We start from the raw sequence: 21,767 nt of genomic DNA, 5'->3' as shown, positions 1-21,767 counted from the left end.
AGCTGTTTTTTAACGTAATTCGCCACGAATAAATTCGGATCAAAGCAAATTGAAAAATTTGGGGAACCGGCCGAATTGAATTTTTGAGAAAATCGCTCGTCTCTACAAATGGCTGTCCTAACAAGCTATTTCTTGTTCAAACAGTGGAAGAAGGGAAGTTGTGTTGTAAATCAGTGCTGAATCAGCGCTGGAGGACGAGGGAGTTTTCTCTCAGCTGAACCACTTGTGGTGACATCACAGCTCAGCACCTCTATAAAGGCTCGTGGGCTCCTTAGAGCTATCCACTTTCTGCACCAAACACCTTGTCTTCTGCTGCCTTTAGCCACAATGGGTGACGCAATGGTGGGTACCTGGACGCTCCCAGAGAACATTGATGATATTGACAAGTTCTTGGAGGAAATTGGTAAGTTGTCTATAGAAATGTGAGAGTATGGCTGGGATTTATCAAGGTCTGTGTGATTGCTCAAGCTTCTGGCTATATTCACATGCGGCAGATTTGTTGCAGGAATTGCTGGTTTCTTATGCATTAATATTTGTTAAAATCCATGCATGTGCTGCAGAACTGTTCAGATGTATGGAATTGGTGTTCAATGGAGCATTATTCTGCTATGTTCTCTGCTGGGTTTTGCTTGTAGAAGTGTGCTCCACTCTTGTTAAGGTGCCTTAAAAGTATTTGGCTATATCCAAGTCGTTCCCCTGCAGCCTTCATATGGAAAGCCACAATCGTTGGCTGTTCTCACGGCTCGTACTCTTGTGAAGCTATAAGATGGAGCCACATTTATACTATTGGAAAGTCGCATCACTAGCAATTTCCTAACAGATTTGGTCTTTATCAAATAGTAAATTTTTTATTTTTTTTAAACCTGGATGGTTACAAGGAGTTTCATGACTCCATACCATACTCTGCAGAATGCAGGTGCCATGAGTCTTTCAATGCAATGAAAGAACTGACTAAATAGGCTGCTTGGAAATGCGCAGGTCACCGAGAGCACAATCTATACGTATGTATATGCTATAATTGTAGCCACATGGCGAAAGACTTTCAGATGGATTGTTTACTCTGCTACCTAAGTCCTAGTAGATGTTCAGTGACCCCTGAGTCATTTAGCCTTATGGCTGGGTTTACTCATTCAGCTTTTTTATGCAGTTTTTGAAGCCAAAGCCGGGAACTGATCATACATGAAGCACACATAAAGGCTGAGCCTTCTCATCCACTCGTTGTTTCGGCTTCAAAAGCTGCAACAAAAAACCCCATTGTGTAAATGCCGCCTAAAGCCTCATTCACACTTCAGTATTTGGTCAGCGATTTCCATCAGTGATTGTGAGCCAAAACAAGGATTGGAGCCTCCACAGACATAAGGTGTAAGGGAAAGATCTGCACCTGTTCTGTGTTTAGATCCGCACCTGGTTTTGGCTCAAATTCGCTGATGGAACCTGTTGACATGTGAATGAGGCGTAAGTTGGAAATTCTCTAGTTACAAATGTAATTACTTGTGGCTGATAACCCTAATGAGATCCTTTAGCAGTGTCTAGATTCCACGATTTCTGTATTTTGTGGGCCATATCCTGCAGTTATAATCCCAATTATTGCAGGACACTGGTCCAGATTTACTAATTCTATAGATAGAGTAAAACATCTAGAACTGCACCAGTTTTATCATGGGGCAGTGGTGGTGAACCTATGGCACAAGGGGCTCTGTGGGCACCAGCACCCTGGAAAAAGTCTATGGTGTACCAATATGCCTTAGACTTTTCCTGCGCTTCATCAGCGCAGGGCGCACTATAAACAGCACAGGCAGCACATTGAATGTAGGCAGGCTACCATAGCTAACTGATAAAGTACATGGAAGATGCACTATATTGGACTGTAGTAGGTTAAATTGCTGTGTTGGCACTTTGCTAAAAAGTAGGTTTTGGGTTGCAGTCTGGGCGCTCAGTCTATAAATGGTTTGCCTCACAGGCTGATTTTAATTAGCATGAGTACATAGTTTGCTCAGCATGCATGCTGGTATTTGTAGTCCCTGGATTCAATGGAGGCCATTTTGGCACCACACAGATATAAACCAAAAGGGGCCCAGCATGCATGTGGGACCTGCACTTCCTGAATTTCATGGTCGCTGTCATGGCACATAACAGGTGAGTTTTAGTGTTAGGACCCATCTTATAGAGATCGCCTTGGGCTCAAATGATTTTGTACAAAATGTATTTGCTAAGCATCTCTAAATTATTAGCATAGCATTTGCAATATAATATACCTTTGTACTTTATGCTGTCACTGTCATAGGGGCTTAGGCTGGATGATGAATCTGGTGCAGGGGTAGACACTCTTCTGACTCTATTCCAACTATTTATTGGCTTATTTTGAGACCTATTTTGGTGCATTTTAGACCCTACCCCCTTGTCGCATGGAAAAAGTGTTGAAACCCTAGATTCGCCCATTTTTAGACAGATTTTTCGGACACGCTAGTACAGTTTGAGAAAAACCAAGTTTAGCATCACCTTTTCTGTACAGAAGTCTTCATGCACTCAGTCAATATTTCAGTCCATAAACATCTGCAAACTACAGATCCGTTCCATATTTTTCTCAATCCCATGAATAGAAAGGGCTATGGAAATTAATAGGACATGTACTATAATCTGTGGGACAGCCATCACGGATCCGCAAATATATGGATGTATGCATTGAGCGCATGAGAAGCCAGTGCATTCTCTTTGTTTAGTGCAGACTATAACTTGTGACACATCCAGCAGTGTAATTTTTTATTTTTTTTGTCGGCTGCTGCAGACTTCCTGACAAGCAATCCTAGGGTTGAAAATTGGCATCATATCTATCGACCATCAGAGGCTTCTTACTTTTCTAGTCAATTACATGTAAGGGACTGGACTAATGAATTTCATAGCTTAAGAGAATTAACAGATTGCTGGAGAAATAAGAATGTATCCTATGATGAGTTATTGGAAAGGAAGACCTATACTGTTCCTCTACAGAGGTTCTCTGTTGTCTCAAAGCCACTAGTACAGTAGCAATCTATACAAACCTTGGTCTGGTCTCAGTGATTATATTATAGCCGCCAATAATCACTACAGTTTGTCCTGTGCACACTGTTAAAGGGGGGATATTAATCACCAATATTTATGCAAATATTGATAATTAATATTCATAAATAGGAGGAGCCGTCTATTGATAACTCTGCCTATTTATGCCTTTATATAACAATACTTTCGCTATGCTCTACACTGATCGCTATTCTAGCTGCATGCGCCTTACTAACTATCGCCAATAACTACACGTTACACAGATACAAATATAACGGTATTTATTAACAATACACTACGCACGCAATACTAACAATACAGCACTAAATATACAATCCTAAACTACACTACACATTCCCAATTCCACCCATCAACTAACTATACAATTCACACATACAAGTATATAACAACCCACCCCACCTGACTATTCACTGTCCCTACGGGGTACGACGAAGGGTTAATTAATTGTTTGCAGAGCAGAGGCATGCTCTACAGAGGAACCAAGGCAGGGGACCAGGGTAACCACCAGGGGTTAATCAGGGTTTACCAGCAGGGCCACCAGGGTTCAGGGGTCTATGGGGGGTGATAACAGGGTAAACCAGGGGAGAACAGGCACACAGGGAACCAGGGGATGTATAGGGTTCCAGGGGTAACCAGGGGAGAGTCGGGGAACAGGGCACTGAAGGGGTTAACAGGGGACTGGGGAGCAGAGTTGCAGAGCAGGGGACTGTGACCTGGGGCAGCAGGGCAGGGGTTAAGGGCAGCAGCAATGCTGCTGGGATTGCCATTGGGGGACTGCTGGGCACTGAAGGGGTTAATGGCAGGGGGGCAGTGAGATATTTCAGGGCAGCAAGGGTTAAGGAGGAGGCAGGACAGGGAAAGTGATACTTAGACTGTATAACTTCTGCTCCGTCCTTCTGCTCTCCTCCTCAGGGCTGCTCTGGGCTCAACTACTCAGCCTAGTCTCCTCCACTTCTCTTCAGAGCGCTGCCAGCCTTTCGGGTATGTGCAGGAGCGCAGCTCCTTCGCTGGCTGCGCTCTCTCCTCTTAGTGGGGGGGGGATCTTCACTCCGGCATGCAGGGGGTCCACTTCTGAGCGCAGAGCACAGCGCTCTGCTGCGGCAGGCAGGGGTTCTCTATCCCAGCGCCGGGTGCGCTCACCTTCAGGGGGGGGGGGGGGGGACCGAACTGTCAGAGCGCAGTGCTGCTGGGGTATTTAAACCCTGCAGCACTCGCGCCCGTTTTACCGCCCTGCGCCAGCCCGCTCTCCCAGGCAGGGGGATCCTTTGATCCTCCCGCCTGTGGAGATATCGCACATCTCTGGCGCTGTAATTACAGAGCCGGAGGTGAGCGGCAGACAGGGGCATGGGAACTCTGTTCCCATGTCCCTGTTAGGCATACCATCTCCAGCGCTGCCGGAGATGGTGACAAAGGGCAGAGGATCTTTTTGATCCTCTGTCCTTTGTAGAGGCCGACGCTGGACATAATTGTCCAACTGTCTGTCTCCTCCACCCACCCAGCAGGCGCATATGAGCGGGATTCCGGCCATATATGTCCATAGATGCTTGGGGCACATCTATAAGCATATATGAACGGACATTATTCACATAGGGGCAGGAATAAGCCCTCCTATATAATTGTATAGGGGCACATATATATATATGATAAGGGGGCATATATTAAGGGGGATTATCTAAGGGGCCACATTCATATATAAGGGGGCACAGATAAGGGGGCACAAGCCCCTACAATATAAGAGGGCACAAGCCCCTACAATATAAGAGGGCACAAGCCCCTACAATATAAGAGGGCACAAGCCCCTACAATATAAGGGGGCACATATTTCCCACAGGGGCCACCATGAGCCCCTGGGGATCACCATGGGCAGACGTGCGCAGATGCTGGGCACATCTGCGCACATCGTCCCATGATGCTATGGCTAATGTATGCACATATATACCATACATGCCCGCACGTGTTTGCAGGCATGCATGGATATATATGCATATGTCTCAACCGTTCCTCAACAATCCCCCTGTTGTCGGACTATATAATACGACAATATAATGGGGGAACGGGTTGAGATATATTTGCCCCCCTTCAACCCCATCTTTGGTGGAAGTTCAGGAAGAACTGTAGTGCACACTGATCTTTAGGCACTTAGACATCCGTCTTCCTCCGACCTGCCCTTCACCGTAACTTACTCCTCCGTCCACAGGATACACCGTCTTCTTCTTGATACCACACACCCACAGTCTCTTTAACAGTCTTTTCGTGTCGGCCACCCCCACTTTGGAGTGACCACACCCCCACAGTCTCTAGGTAATTGCCGATCTTCAGGTGTCGTCGTCCCCCCCCAAATCTGGAGCGGGTTCACTCTTTGCAGTCTTTAACTGGCCTTTCTTTAACAGACTTTTAGTGTCGGCCACCCCCCACTTTGGAGTGACCACACCCCCACAGTCTCGGTAGTTCTGCCGATCTTCAGGTATGGCCCGCCTCCAAGGAATCTGGAGCGGGTTCACCCTCACAACCTCAGTCCCAACTTTCTTCAATCACCACTTTCATCCAACATCTGTTTCCATCTTGATGGGTGCGGTTCTCCCGTGGACAGATTAATAGGTCTTTACAAGGCAGGTCAGACTCTCAAGCGGCGATGTCACAGTACCTAAATTCTACTGCGGAGAACACCTCCGCCACACTACACCTCCAGCCCTTCCCTTAAGAACCTCACCGTTCCAGGGTTCAAGGTGGCAAATGAATGATGCCTGTCCCTATCGTGACCTAACCTTATCCCCATTCACACAAAACACATGTCACATCCCTCCCAACACCACCAAATTCCATTAAATGTGTGTACCCATAGAGACTCATGCAACCTGGCATATCTCTACACCTCCAAAGACACAGGTAGGTCGCAGACCCCTGTGTCAATGGGAAACGACTATAGGATGCAAATGTGTACAGCCAAATTATAACTCACCGCAATGCGTTGGGCGAGTTTCCCTGGGTGTAGGCTGTCACACATTTGTACCTAGAGTGTCTATGGGTACACAATCAACCAACAAACATAATCAATATATATACAATACAATGTGCTATGGGGTTTCAGGGTAGTACATGTTATACGTTCCGAACCCTCATAGGAAACAAAGTGTCCATAAAATATTTGGCTACAGGACAAAGTTGGAGTTATGTCCTGAGCCTCCTCCTCCGGATAGTTCTGTAAAGTTCTGTCTGGTTCTGGTGTATTTGGTCAGTAAGTCCCTTGACCCTCCGATATTACGATGACCAGAACCAGAAGAAGTTTCACTGGGTGAAACAAGTGAATAAGTTCTTCCACCCGAACGTCTCCCAAGTCTTCCTCCAGAGCCTTAAATAATGCTCCCGCTGGATTGTGGCACAGTCTTCTCTAGAACACCTCTAGGTAGAGGTCGCTTAGTTGCCAAAATCCAGTGGGATCCTCTGGAGCTTCACAACAGTGTCAGGGGGAATAGCTGGTCTCTTCTGTGGCGTCTCCTGGGTTTTTCTTCCGCTCCATATAAAATCACACCTATGGCAGAAGAAAATACCAGGCGCTCCCAGGGGAATTTCTCCCCTAACAGTGCAATTAATGTGAAAATTTCCAGCACCAATACCTTTGACCCATGGGTAGAGAAAGGCATTGAGCTGCCCTTTATCTCACAGGACCCCTCGTCATCCCAACACTGGTGTCTGAACATCCTACCTTCAGAGGAGCGTGTCCCTCTGCACCAACAGATAAGGATGGCCACCCTACTAGGTTAGGATAACTGGAGCTCTGTGGACAAAGCACCATCTTGTTATTGATGGCACCGTATCCCCGTCCGCTCGTGTGTACCCAGGCCGATTTCCCCCTGTGATCCCATCTTGTGGAGGCCCGCAGAACCAATGGCATAGGCATGCCCTGGCTCCCCAGGACCCCACAACACAAGAACACAGTCCACATTCTGCTGCCAAACACTCTGCGTCCAATCCCTATCAGAGCTGTGCTACCTGACCGGACTAGAATTAAGTGCGCAGCACAACATTACACCAATGTTGTCTGTCCGCCCCAGTCCCCAGCGCAACACAGTCCTACCGAAAACCTTGAGCAAAACAGTGCTATCTGTATCGATCTGAGACCCTGGTTGCCCAGAATAAAATCACATCATCCTTTGTGTAGGATTTCCCGTGTGAAATTATCTGCTCGCAAGCCTATGCGTTCTCGATCCACAGTATAACACTGTTCCACTCCAAGGGGACACAGAATGAAACAGACAGCAGATGGGACTTACACCACTACATAAATCAGCATGGTAGAACACATCCGCAGACAAGGACTACCACCATCAACATCAAGAAAAACTCAAACAGATAACAAAAACACACAACATGGACATACACAGGGAACAAACGGTGTAACAAATCGTACAGGGGTGTCAAATGTTGCCTAGCCTAGCTTGGCCATTCTGACCCCTCAGCAGCTGGTTATGCTGCCGAGAGGTAACCCCGTTATGGCCAGGCTGACTAGACCCCACTGCACAATTTGTTACCTGGCTGATACTGTTGGACACATTGCAATTACCTGCACAAGGGCAATTCCTTGCAATGTGTCCTTTGTTCCCACACCTGAAACACGTGACTTGGTTTCCTGTCCTGTGTGTTATGTTCCCATCTGTTTCGCAGTGTCTCGCTATGTGACCTAGGCCACCACATGCAAAACATCTGATGTTTGCTCTGCATGACCCAGGTCCATCTACACTGCAGCCGTGCTCCCTTCTCCTGAATTGTTCCATCCTCAGGGACGCACTCTTCACCACAGTTGTTTTTCCCAAAGTCAGGGAAAAATCTCTGTTAGTCTGGACCGGCTTGACCTGATGATCAGACCGGTCACAGACTACTCTCCCCCCTTGTGGCCCTGCACAGGGCAACGTTTTGGGAGATTCCAACCCTGGCTTTACGGAAAAAGAAAGGGCCGGCACCAACTTGGTGATAACCTGTTGCATGCCAGACATTAGCTGGGACCTTACAGCAACCTGAGCCTTCAATTTGGCTACCGTCACGTCAGTAGAGGCAGTCCGCTCCTTGAAGGCCTTGACTTCAGTATAAGACTGAGTCAACTTAGCCTCAATTTCCTCCTTCTGCCTCTGCAGCTCTACCAACTGTGACTCTATCCTAGCCACCTGCGCATCTCGGTCAACAGTAGACTGCACATTCTCTGCCAGCTGTGCCCGCAATGCCGAAACCTGGTCCGAATTACTAGCACAGCATTGGCAGTGAATGGCCGGAGGAATTGTCTCCGTTGACTGAGACACCAGCGCCACTTCCTTTGGCTTGCAGATGCTAGCCTCAAACGTATGAACGAGTTTGGCGAGCATCCGAAGCCGTTTGGTGGCCTTGTTCAAAACCATCCGTTTGTTAACACAAAGCTTGTCATAAGTACAAGCCTGTGCTAACAAATTGGACCACAGCATTTCTGCTGACTTGTATGTAGTGGGGAGGATGGGGTTAAATGTGCTGTGTCTGCTCAAGTGTTGCAGTGTGGGGAAGTCCATACTCACCGTTTGATGAGTGTCCATCTTCTCCTTGGCGTCGTACCTCGCAGCTGCTTGGAAGAAGTCCATTTTCCCGGATCGCCTCTTCCCGACCAGCCTGACTTGTACGCCGCTCCCACGAAGATGGATCTCCTTCAGTGACGTGTCTTCTCCCTTGCAATCACTTGAGCGATGCAGTGACATTTTTCTGAGCCTCCATCTTCTTGTTGGTGCTGTCTTCTCCCAGCGACGGTGACCGTGTAAAGCAAATACAAAAATATTAGTACACAGAACAATTGTAGATTCTCTGCAAAAGATTTTGTTTTATTTCCGGTACTCTAAGGGAAGTATCGCTTCTCCTGTACGAATTATCGGGTACTAGACGCTCAGACACTCCGCTCACCGCGTCTCTCCTGCCCGCCCGCTAATTCACAGTACTAGCGACCCTCAACCTTAAGACCAAAAATAAGCGCAAAATCCACGCAGTGGGCCTGGCTCGCCAATGTTAAAGGGGGGATATTAATCACCAATATTTATGCAAATATTGATAATTAATATTCATAAATAGGAGGAGCCGTCTATTGATAACTCCGCCTATTTATGCCTTTATATAACAATACTTTCGCTATGCTCTACACCAGGGGTGCACAACGTTTCCTGGTTGGGGGCCACATTGCCAGACTGAACCAATGACGAGGGCCGAAATAAGAATTTAAAGGTGTATTAACAACTGAAATATTGTACTTATGGCATATTGAAAACACATTATATAACATTAATATCTAGTTACACTTCCAGGACTCCCATCTAATGGGAGAAATACATGAAAAATACATGTGAGCAGCCACAAGACATAGGCATACATGTCTGTTACCAGATGGTTGGGGGCCGCACAGAATGGTATCAAGGGCCGCATGTGGCCCCCGGGCCGCAGGTTGTGCACCCCTGCTCTACACTGATCGCTATTCTAGCTGCATGCGCCTTACTAACTATCGCCAATAACTACACGTTACACAGATACAAATATAACGGTATTTATTAACAATACACTACGCACGCAATACTAACAATACAGCACTAAATATACAATCCTAAACTACACTACACATTCCCAATTCCACCCATCAACTAACTATACAATTCACACATACAAGTATATAACAACCCACCCCACCTGACTATTCACTGTCCCTACGGGGTACGACGAAGGGTTAATTAATTGTTTGCAGAGCAGAGGCATGCTCTACAGAGGAACCAAGGCAGGGGACCAGGGTAACCACCAGGGGTTAATCAGGGTTTACCAGCAGGGCCACCAGGGTTCAGGGGTCTATGGGGGGTGATAACAGGGTAAACCAGGGGAGAACAGGCACACAGGGAACCAGGGGATGTATAGGGTTCCAGGGGTAACCAGGGGAGAGTCGGGGAACAGGGCACTGAAGGGGTTAACAGGGGACTGGGGAGCAGAGTTGCAGAGCAGGGGACTGTGACCTGGGGCAGCAGGGCAGGGGTTAAGGGCAGCAGCAATGCTGCTGGGATTGCCATTGGGGGACTGCTGGGCACTGAAGGGGTTAATGGCAGGGGGGCAGTGAGATATTTCAGGGCAGCAAGGGTTAAGGAGGAGGCAGGACAGGGAAAGTGATACTTAGACTGTATAACTTCTGCTCCGTCCTTCTGCTCTCCTCCTCAGGGCTGCTCTGGGCTCAACTACTCAGCCTAGTCTCCTCCACTTCTCTTCAGAGCGCTGCCAGCCTTTCGGGTATGTGCAGGAGCGCAGGTCCTTCGCTGGCTGCGCTCTCTCCTCTTAGTGGGGGGGGGATCTTCACTCCGGCATGCAGGGGGTCCACTTCTGAGCGCAGAGCACAGCGCTCTGCTGCGGCAGGCAGGGGTTCTCTATCCCAGCGCCGGGTGCGCTCACCTTCAGGGGGGGGGGGGGGGACCGAACTGTCAGAGCGCAGTGCTGCTGGGGTATTTAAACCCTGCAGCCCTCGCGCCCGTTTTACCGCCCTGCGCCAGCCCGCTCTCCCAGGCGGGGGGATCCTTTGATCCTCCCGCCTGTGGAGATATCGCACATCTCTGGCGCTGTAATTACAGAGCCGGAGGTGAGCGGCAGACAGGGGCATGGGAACTCTGTTCCCATGTCCCTGTTAGGCATACCATCTCCAGCGCTGCCGGAGATGGTGACAAAGGGCAGAGGATCTTTTTGATCCTCTGTCCTTTGTAGAGGCCGACGCTGGACATAATTGTCCAACTGTCTGTCTCCTCCACCCACCCAGCAGGCGCATATGAGCGGGATTCCGGCCATATATGTCCATAGATGCTTGGGGCACATCTATAAGCATATATGAACGGACATTATTCACATAGGGGCAGGAATAAGCCCTCCTATATAATTGTATAGGGGCACATATATATATATGATAAGGGGGCATATATTAAGGGGGATTATCTAAGGGGCCACATTCATATATAAGGGGGCACAGATAAGGGGGCACAAGCCCCTACAATATAAGAGGGCACAAGCCCCTACAATATAAGAGGGCACAAGCCCCTACAATATAAGAGGGCACAAGCCCCTACAATATAAGGGGGCACATATTTCCCACAGGGGCCACCATGAGCCCCTGGGGATCACCATGGGCAGACGTGCGCAGATGCTGGGCACATCTGCGCACATCGTCCCATGATGCTATGGCTAATGTATGCACATATATACCATACATGCCCGCACGTGTTTGCAGGCATGCATGGATATATATGCATATGTCTCAACCGTTCCTCAACAATCCCCCTGTTGTCGGACTATATAATACGACAATATAATGGGGGAACGGGTTGAGATATATTTGCCCCCCTTCAACCCCATCTTTGGTGGAAGTTCAGGAAGAACTGTAGTGCACACTGATCTTTAGGCACTTAGACATCCGTCTTCCTCCGACCTGCCCTTCACCGTAACTTACTCCTCCGTCCACAGGATACACCGTCTTCTTCTTGATACCACACACCCACAGTCTCTTTAACAGTCTTTTCGTGTCGGCCACCCCCACTTTGGAGTGACCACACCCCCACAGTCTCTAGGTAATTGCCGATCTTCAGGTGTCGTCGTCCCCCCCCAAATCTGGAGCGGGTTCACTCTTTGCAGTCTTTAACTGGCCTTTCTTTAACAGACTTTTAGTGTCGGCCACCCCCCACTTTGGAGTGACCACACCCCCACAGTCTCGGTAGTTCTGCCGATCTTCAGGTATGGCCCGCCTCCAAGGAATCTGGAGCGGGTTCACCCTCACAACCTCAGTCCCAACTTTCTTCAATCACCACTTTCATCCAACATCTGTTTCCATCTTGATGGGTGCGGTTCTCCCGTGGACAGATTAATAGGTCTTTACAAGGCAGGTCAGACTCTCAAGCGGCGATGTCACAGTACCTAAATTCTACTGCGGAGAACACCTCCGCCACACTACACCTCCAGCCCTTCCCTTAAGAACCTCACCGTTCCAGGGTTCAAGGTGGCAAATGAATGATGCCTGTCCCTATCGTGACCTAACCTTATCCCCATTCACACAAAACACATGTCACATCCCTCCCAACACCACCAAATTCCATTAAATGTGTGTACCCATAGAGACTCATGCAACCTGGCATATCTCTACACCTCCAAAGACACAGGTAGGTCGCAGACCCCTGTGTCAATGGGAAACGACTATAGGATGCAAATGTGTACAGCCAAATTATAACTCACCGCAATGCGTTGGGCGAGTTTCCCTGGGTGTAGGCTGTCACACATTTGTACCTAGAGTGTCTATGGGTACACAATCAACCAACAAACATAATCAATATATATACAATACAATGTGCTATGGGGTTTCAGGGTAGTACATGTTATACGTTCCGAACCCTCATAGGAAACAAAGTGTCCATAAAATATTTGGCTACAGGACAAAGTTGGAGTTATGTCCTGAGCCTCCTCCTCCGGATAGTTCTGTAAAGTTCTGTCTGGTTCTGGTGTATTTGGTCAGTAAGTCCCTTGACCCTCCGATATTACGATGACCAGAACCAGAAGAAGTTTCACTGGGTGAAACAAGTGAATAAGTTCTTCCACCCGAACGTCTCCCAAGTCTTCCTCCAGAGCCTTAAATAATGCTCCCGCTGGATTGTGGCACAGTCTTCTCTAGAACACCTCTAGGTAGAGGTCGCTTAGTTGCCAAAATCCAGTGGGATCCTCTGGAGCTTCACAACAGTGTCAGGGGGAATAGCTGGTCTCTTCTGTGGCGTCTCCTGGGTTTTTCTTCCGCTCCATATAAAATCACACCTATGGCAGAAGAAAATACCAGGCGCTCCCAGGGGAATTTCTCCCCTAACAGTGCAATTAATGTGAAAATTTCCAGCACCAATACCTTTGACCCATGGGTAGAGAAAGGCATTGAGCTGCCCTTTATCTCACAGGACCCCTCGTCATCCCAACACTGGTGTCTGAACATCCTACCTTCAGAGGAGCGTGTCCCTCTGCACCAACAGATAAGGATGGCCACCCTACTAGGTTAGGATAACTGGAGCTCTGTGGACAAAGCACCATCTTGTTATTGATGGCACCGTATCCCCGTCCGCTCGTGTGTACCCAGGCCGATTTCCCCCTGTGATCCCATCTTGTGGAGGCCCGCAGAACCAATGGCATAGGCATGCCCTGGCTCCCCAGGACCCCACAACACAAGAACACAGTCCACATTCTGCTGCCAAACACTCTGCGTCCAATCCCTATCAGAGCTGTGCTACCTGACCGGACTAGAATTAAGTGCGCAGCACAACATTACACCAATGTTGTCTGTCCGCCCCAGTCCCCAGCGCAACACAGTCCTACCGAAAACCTTGAGCAAAACAGTGCTATCTGTATCGATCTGAGACCCTGGTTGCCCAGAATAAAATCACATCATCCTTTGTGTAGGATTTCCCGTGTGAAATTATCTGCTCGCAAGCCTATGCGTTCTCGATCCACAGTATAACACTGTTCCACTCCAAGGGGACACAGAATGAAACAGACAGCAGATGGGACTTACACCACTACATAAATCAGCATGGTAGAACACATCCGCAGACAAGGACTACCACCATCAACATCAAGAAAAACTCAAACAGATAACAAAAACACACAACATGGACATACACAGGGAACAAACGGTGTAACAAATCGTACAGGGGTGTCAAATGTTGCCTAGCCTAGCTTGGCCATTCTGACCCCTCAGCAGCTGGTTATGCTGCCGAGAGGTAACCCCGTTATGGCCAGGCTGACTAGACCCCACTGCACAATTTGTTACCTGGCTGATACTGTTGGACACATTGCAATTACCTGCACAAGGGCAATTCCTTGCAATGTGTCCTTTGTTCCCACACCTGAAACACGTGACTTGGTTTCCTGTCCTGTGTGTTATGTTCCCATCTGTTTCGCAGTGTCTCGCTATGTGACCTAGGCCACCACATGCAAAACATCTGATGTTTGCTCTGCATGACCCAGGTCCATCTACACTGCAGCCGTGCTCCCTTCTCCTGAATTGTTCCATCCTCAGGGACGCACTCTTCACCACAGTTGTTTTTCCCAAAGTCAGGGAAAAATCTCTGTTAGTCTGGACCGGCTTGACCTGATGATCAGACCGGTCACAGACTACTCTCCCCCCTTGTGGCCCTGCACAGGGCAACGTTTTGGGAGATTCCAACCCTGGCTTTACGGAAAAAGAAAGGGCCGGCACCAACTTGGTGATAACCTGTTGCATGCCAGACATTAGCTGGGACCTTACAGCAACCTGAGCCTTCAATTTGGCTACCGTCACGTCAGTAGAGGCAGTCCGCTCCTTGAAGGCCTTGACTTCAGTATAAGACTGAGTCAACTTAGCCTCAATTTCCTCCTTCTGCCTCTGCAGCTCTACCAACTGTGACTCTATCCTAGCCACCTGCGCATCTCGGTCAACAGTAGACTGCACATTCTCTGCCAGCTGTGCCCGCAATGCCGAAACCTGGTCCGAATTACTAGCACAGCATTGGCAGTGAATGGCCGGAGGAATTGTCTCCGTTGACTGAGACACCAGCGCCACTTCCTTTGGCTTGCAGATGCTAGCCTCAAACGTATGAACGAGTTTGGCGAGCATCCGAAGCCGTTTGGTGGCCTTGTTCAAAACCATCCGTTTGTTAACACAAAGCTTGTCATAAGTACAAGCCTGTGCTAACAAATTGGACCACAGCATTTCTGCTGACTTGTATGTAGTGGGGAGGATGGGGTTAAATGTGCTGTGTCTGCTCAAGTGTTGCAGTGTGGGGAAGTCCATACTCACCGTTTGATGAGTGTCCATCTTCTCCTTGGCGTCGTACCTCGCAGCTGCTTGGAAGAAGTCCATTTTCCCGGATCGCCTCTTCCCGACCAGCCTGACTTGTACGCCGCTCCCACGAAGATGGATCTCCTTCAGTGACGTGTCTTCTCCCTTGCAATCACTTGAGCGATGCAGTGACATTTTTCTGAGCCTCCATCTTCTTGTTGGTGCTGTCTTCTCCCAGCGACGGTGACCGTGTAAAGCAAATACAAAAATATTAGTACACAGAACAATTGTAGATTCTCTGCAAAAGATTTTGTTTTATTTCCGGTACTCTAAGGGAAGTATCGCTTCTCCTGTACGAATTATCGGGTACTAGACGCTCAGACACTCCGCTGACCGCGTCTCTCCTGCCCGCCCGCTAATTCACAGTACTAGCGACCCTCAACCTTAAGACCAAAAATAAGCGCAAAATCCACGCAGTGGGCCTGGCTCGCCAATGTTAAAGGGGGGATATTAATCACCAATATTTATGCAAATATTGATAATTAATATTCATAAATAGGAGGAGCCGTCTATTGATAACTCCGCCTATTTATGCCTTTATATAACAATACTTTCGCTATGCTCTACACTGATCGCTATTCTAGCTGCATGCGCCTTACTAACTATCGCCAATAACTACACGTTACACAGATACAAATATAACGGTATTTATTAACAATACACTACGCACGCAATACTAACAATACAGCACTAAATATACAATCCTAAACTACACTACACATTCCCAATTCCACCCATCAACTAACTATACAATTCACACATACAAGTATATAACAACCCACCCCACCTGACTATTCACTGTCCCTACGGGGTACGACGAAGGGTTAATTAATTGTTTGCAGAGCAGAGGCATGCTCTACAGAGGAACCAAGGCAGGGGACCAGGGTAACCACCAGGGGTTAATCAGGGTTTACCAGCAGGGCCACCAGGGTTCAGGGGTCTATGGGGGGTGATAACAGGGTAAACCAGGGGAGAACAGGCACACAGGGAACCAGGGGATGTATAGGGTTCCAGGGGTAACCAGGGGAGAGTCGGGGAACAGGGCACTGAAGGGGTTAACAGGGGACTGGGGAGCAGAGTTGCAGAGCAGGGGACTGTGACCTGGGGCAGCAGGGCAGGGGTTAAGGGCAGCAGCAATGCTGCTGGGATTGCCATTGGGGGACTGCTGGGCACTGAAGGGGTTAATGGCAGGGGGGCAGTGAGATATTTCAGGGCAGCAAGGGTTAAGGAGGAGGCAGGACAGGGAAAGTGATACTTAGACTGTATAACTTCTGCTCCGTCCTTCTGCTCTCCTCCTCAGGGCTGCTCTGGGCTCAACTACTCAGCCTAGTCTCCTCCACTTCTCTTCAGAGCGCTGCCAGCCTTTCGGGTATGTGCAGGAGCGCAGCTCCTTCGCTGGCTGCGCTCTCTCCTCTTAGTGGGGGGGGATCTTCACTCCGGCATGCAGGGGGTCCACTTCTGAGCGCAGAGCACAGCGCTCTGCTGCGGCAGGCAGGGGTTCTCTATCCCAGCGCCGGGTGCGCTCACCTTCAGGGGGGGGGGGGGGGGACCGAACTGTCAGAGCGCAGTGCTGCTGGGGTATTTAAACCCTGCAGCACTCGCGCCCGTTTTACCGCCCTGCGCCAGCCCGCTCTCCCAGGCAGGGGGATCCTTTGATCCTCCCGCCTGTGGAGATATCGCACATCTCTGGCGCTGTAATTACAGAGCCGGAGGTGAGCGGCAGACAGGGGCATGGAAACTCTGTTCCCATGTCCCTGTTAGGCATACCATCTCCAGCGCTGCCGGAGATGGTGACAAAGGGCAGAGGATCTTTTTGATCCTCTGTCCTTTGTAGAGGCCGACGCTGGACATAATTGTCCAACTGTCTGTCTCCTCCACCCACCCAGCAGGCGCATATGAGCGGGATTCCGGCCATATATGTCCATAGATGCTTGGGGCACATCTATAAGCATATATGAACGGACATTATTCACATAGGGGCAGGAATAAGCCCTCCTATATAATTGTATAGGGGCACATATATATATATGATAAGGGGGCATATATTAAGGGGGATTATCTAAGGGGCCACATTCATATATAAGGGGGCACAGATAAGGGGGCACAAGCCCCTACAATATAAGAGGGCACAAGCCCCTACAATATAAGAGGGCACAAGCCCCTACAATATAAGAGGGCACAAGCCCCTACAATATAAGGGGGCACATATTTCCCACAGGGGCCACCATGAGCCCCTGGGGATCACCATGGGCAGACGTGCGCAGATGCTGGGCACATCTGCGCACATCGTCCCATGATGCTATGGCTAATGTATGCACATATATACCATACATGCCCGCACGTGTTTGCAGGCATGCATGGATATATATGCATATGTCTCAACCGTTCCTCAACACACACCTTCTGCATAAGTCTTGCTCATGCTCTTTCTAACCCATTATTGGTTCTTCGGAGTTTAGCTTTGCTGTCTCCCATTTCCTTTTTTGGGGTTACTTTTCATTTGTCTGGTTAAGGCTACTTTTACACTAGCGTTTCCATTTTCTGGTATTGAGATCAGTCATAGGGTCTCAATACCGGAAATAAACTCTTCAGTTTTGTCCCCATTCATTGTCAATGTGGACAAAATGTAACAACAGAACGGAGTGCTCCAAAATGCATTCTGCTCTCATACCGGAGAGTAAACCACAGCATGCTGTGGTTTGCTTTCCGTCCTGGGATGCGGAGCAAGATGGATCCATCAAGACCCACAATGCAAGTCAATGGGGATGGATCCGTTTTCTCTGACCCAATCTGCCACAATAAAAAAATGGATCAGTTCCCCCATTGACTCTCAATGGAGTTCATGATGGATCCGTCTTGGCTATGTTAAAGATAATACAACCAGATCAGTTCATAAAAGATGCAGATGGTTGTATTGTCAGTAATGGAAGCGTTTTTGCTGAAACCTGCTGGATCCAGCAAAAAACGCTAGTGTGAGAGTAGTCTTAGACAACTCCTCGTTTTTAGTTGCTGTATCATCATAAGGTCCCAGCTCACGAATAAGCTGAACATTCAGGGTGTATATTTGCATAGTGTGCACACATGTATATTTCATTTTCTGCTGTTCCATATTTGAGGTGTATTTTCTATGTGCAGTTATTAGTAATCTATTATACATTATGAAGTATTGCTCTGCTTTGGTCTAAATGCAAGTTTGCATGCCCTATAAAGTTCTTTCTTCCTGCAGGGGTGAGTTTTATGTTACGACAAGCTAGAAGACACTTGAAGCCTGATGTGATCATCTCTGAAAATAAAGATCAGTGGTCAATAAAAACATTGAGCACCTCTAAGAACACAGAGCTGAAGTTCAAATTGAATGAAGAGTTTGATGAAATCACTGCAGAAGGCAGAAAGGTTAAGGTGAGTGTAAAATCCAAGTGGGGTATAATTCACTTGGTATACAGAAGACTAAAAAAGTCACTATACACAGATTTTTTTTTTTTTTTAGGCTCTCACTACTTAGAGTAGGTCATGCCTAAAGAGGCACTCCCACAAAAATGTTTATCCGTTGGTAAGGTATACAATGGGAAGAATAGTGCAGGTAACCTGCTTTGTGACTTGATTTCTGTCCTGGTTTTCTGGCACCTCGTGCCCAGCCCTTGGGCTCACAATCTAACAAGGTTGTGTGGAAGGAGGTCAGTTTCACTGTCCATGCCAATAAGACATTGAAGTGACATCTCATAGGCATGCATAAAGAAATTAACTTGTGGTCCACATATGAGACACTGTAAGACTTGGCTTGCCTGTCGCATTGTACAGTGGAGACTCTTGGAGCTCAACTCACAAAATTAAACCACTGATAAACAGATTGCCTGCATGAATATATGTAGAATTTTTCCTCTACCAGTTGTTTTCAATAATCCTTGAATAGTATATCTTAAAATCGCCATAAGGTACAGTACCATCAAATCTCAGATGAAGTTCTCCGTACTAACCTTCATGAATTATCACTCTACTAACACAAACACCCTGCCAGACTGTGCCACAACCTCTCATTTATTGGGTCGCTGCTGGAATTGAATATGGGGGATTTACACAGATCTTCTTAGAAGTCTATACAATTAGCCAGCTGAAGTGGGGCCCCAAGACCAATAACTACATTGTACCATAGGTCTCATTCGATCTAATGGTTTGAGACGCAGAATCCTTAAGTCTCCCACATGGGGGAATTTCCATGCCCCCCCTCCCCTTTTTTTTTTTTTTTTTTGAATAATGGGCACATGGTGAAGAAAATTTCAAATGGGGAGTATGTACAGTGCAGACCAGATGGCCATCCGTACTATAGAGGGTTAGCTAGGGCGTTGCCAACGTCCCATAACAAGAGAAGATGGTCATGCTCATAACTTTTATGGCCCAAAATCAACTCAAGTCCTTGTGAACAGTCCAAAGGAAACACAAATCTGAAAGTGAAGCAAGCATTTGTGTGGTATACCACAAGCGGACAATTGCATCTGTACATATCTTATATCTTGCGGCTTATCTGTCTTTTGGGGGGGTTTCGCACCCCGTCACTCAATTTATAACTTGCAGGAGTAATTATGTGGTCTACTTGGTCACTTGCCAATGCGGAGCCTTCTATATAGGCAAAACTATCGGCCCCCTATTTAAGAGGTTTAGGGAACACCTAAATTCTCTCAAAACAGGAAAAGGTTGCACTAGGCTCATTGAGCATGTATGTAATGAACATGGAGGCAATCCACAGTGCCTCTTTTGCTGGGATAGAGCAGGTGCCAATTAGGTCCCGAGGTGGGGACAGACACCGGGCACTCCTGCAGAGAGAATCCGCAAGGATTATAAGAGCTGTAGAGATGTCCCGAACTATTCGCCGGCGAACAGTTCCCGGCGAACATAGCTTGTTCGCCGCAGCGGGCGAACATATGCGATGTTCAGTCCGCCCCCTATACATCATCATTGAGCAAACTTTGACCCTGTACTTCAGTCAGCAGACACATACAGCCAATCAGCATACCCAGCCTCCCAGACCCTCCCACCTCCTATCAAAAAGCAAGGACAGCATCCATCTTAGATTCATTCTGAAGCTGCAGTGTCACAAATTTGACTAAGTTGTAATCGCAATGCGATTAATACAGGTTATATTAATCGCATTGCAAATTCAACTTAGAGCTGGGTTCCTAATGGTTGTATTGCTAGAATATAACGAAGATTGAGAATATAGTGCTATATTCGTCAATTCTAGCAATACAACCATTTGGAACTCAGATCTAAGTTGTAATCGCAATGCGATTAAGGCTGAGTTCACACGGGCGAGTATTCCGCGCGGGTGCAATGCGGGAGGTGAACGCATTGCACCCGCACTGAATCTGGACCCATTCATTTCTATGGGGCTGTGCACATGAGCTGTGATTTTCACGCATCACTTATGCGTTGCGTGAAAATCACAGCATGCTCTATATTGTGCGTTTTCCACGCAACGCAGGCCCCATAGAAGTGAATGGGGCTGCGTGAAAATCGCAAGCATCCGCAAGCAAGTGCGGATGCGGTGCGATTTTCACGCACGGTTGCTAGGAGACGATCGGGATGGAGACTCGATCATTATTATTTTCCCTTATAACATGGTTATAAGGGAAAATAATAGCATTCTGAATACAGAATGCATAGTAAAATAGCGCTGGAGGAATTAAAAAAATAAATAAAAAATAATTAAACTCACCTTAATCCACTTGATCGCGCAGCCCGGAATCTCTTCTGTCTTCATCTTAGCTGTGCAGGAAAAGGACCTGTGGTGACGTCACTCCGGTCATCACATTATCCATAACCATGGTAAAAGATCATGTGACGGACCATGTGATGACCGGAGTGACGTCATCACAGGTCCTTTTCCTGCACACAGCTAAGATGAAGACAGAAGAGATGCCGGGCTGCGCGAGCAAGTGGATTAAGGTGAGTTTAATTTATTTATTTTTTTTAACCCCTCCAGCGCTATTTTACTATGCATTCTGTATTCAGAATGCTATTATTTTCCCTTATAACCATGTTATAAGGGAAAATAATACAATCTACAGAACACCGATCCCAAGCCTGAACTTCTGTGAAGAAGTTCGGGTTTGGGTACCAAACATGCCGATTTTTCTCAAGCGCGTGCAAAACTCATTACAATGTTTTGCACTCATGCGGAAAAATTGTGCATGTTCCCGCAACGCACCCGCACCTTTTCCTGCAATGCCCGTGTGAACTCAGCCTAATACAGGTTATATTAATCGCATTGCGAATTCAACTTAGAGCTGGGTTCCTAATGGTTGCTAGAATATAACGAAGATTGAGAATATAGTGCTATATTCGTTATATTCGTCAATTCTAGCAATACAACCATTAGGAACTTAGCTCTAAGTTGAATTCGCAATGCGATTAATGCAGGTTATATTAATCGCATTGCAAATTCAACTTACCACACTCTGCGCCAACTACGTAATTTTCCATGGGAGTTTTGCCATGGATCCCACTCCGGCATGCCACAGTCCAGGTGTTAGTCCCCTTGAAACAATTTTTCGATCACTATTGTGGCCAGAAAGAGTCCCTGTGGGTTTTAAAATTCGCCTGTCTATTGAAGTCTATGGCAGTTCGCCCGTTCGCGAACATCTGCGTAAATTCGCGTTCGCCGTTCGCGAACGGAAAATTTTATGTTCGCGACATCTCTAAAGAGCTGACGCCGTGGGTCCCTTGGGACTTAATGACAGGAATGACCTGAGTGTGTTCATTTAAATTTCCAGTCTTACCGCTGTGTGTGTGTGTTAATTGTATTCAGCTGGGCTAGACCGTATGGGCGGTAGCAAAGAAGTCTAAGCGTAGT

At 47.6% G+C, this 21,767-nt stretch overlaps 1 protein-coding gene across 1 annotated transcript in view; it reads left to right on the top strand.

The window, feature by feature from the left end:
• The first annotated feature begins 300 nt into the window (after positions 1–300).
• LOC121000978 (fatty acid-binding protein, adipocyte-like) overlaps positions 301–21,767 on the top strand; it is a 29,954-nt gene continuing 8,487 nt past the window's right edge. Inside the window, exons 1-2 of the mRNA XM_040431828.1 lie at positions 301–403; positions 18,147–18,319. Coding sequence (XP_040287762.1) covers positions 328–403; positions 18,147–18,319 — 249 coding nt within the window. The 5' untranslated portion in view covers positions 301–327. The remainder of the gene's footprint in view (positions 404–18,146; positions 18,320–21,767) is intronic.

Source organism: Bufo bufo, chromosome 5, assembly GCF_905171765.1.
Source record: "Bufo bufo chromosome 5, aBufBuf1.1, whole genome shotgun sequence".
NCBI classification, from domain to species: domain Eukaryota; kingdom Metazoa; phylum Chordata; class Amphibia; order Anura; family Bufonidae; genus Bufo; species Bufo bufo.
This window is presented reverse-complemented; position numbering and strand designations above follow the sequence as displayed.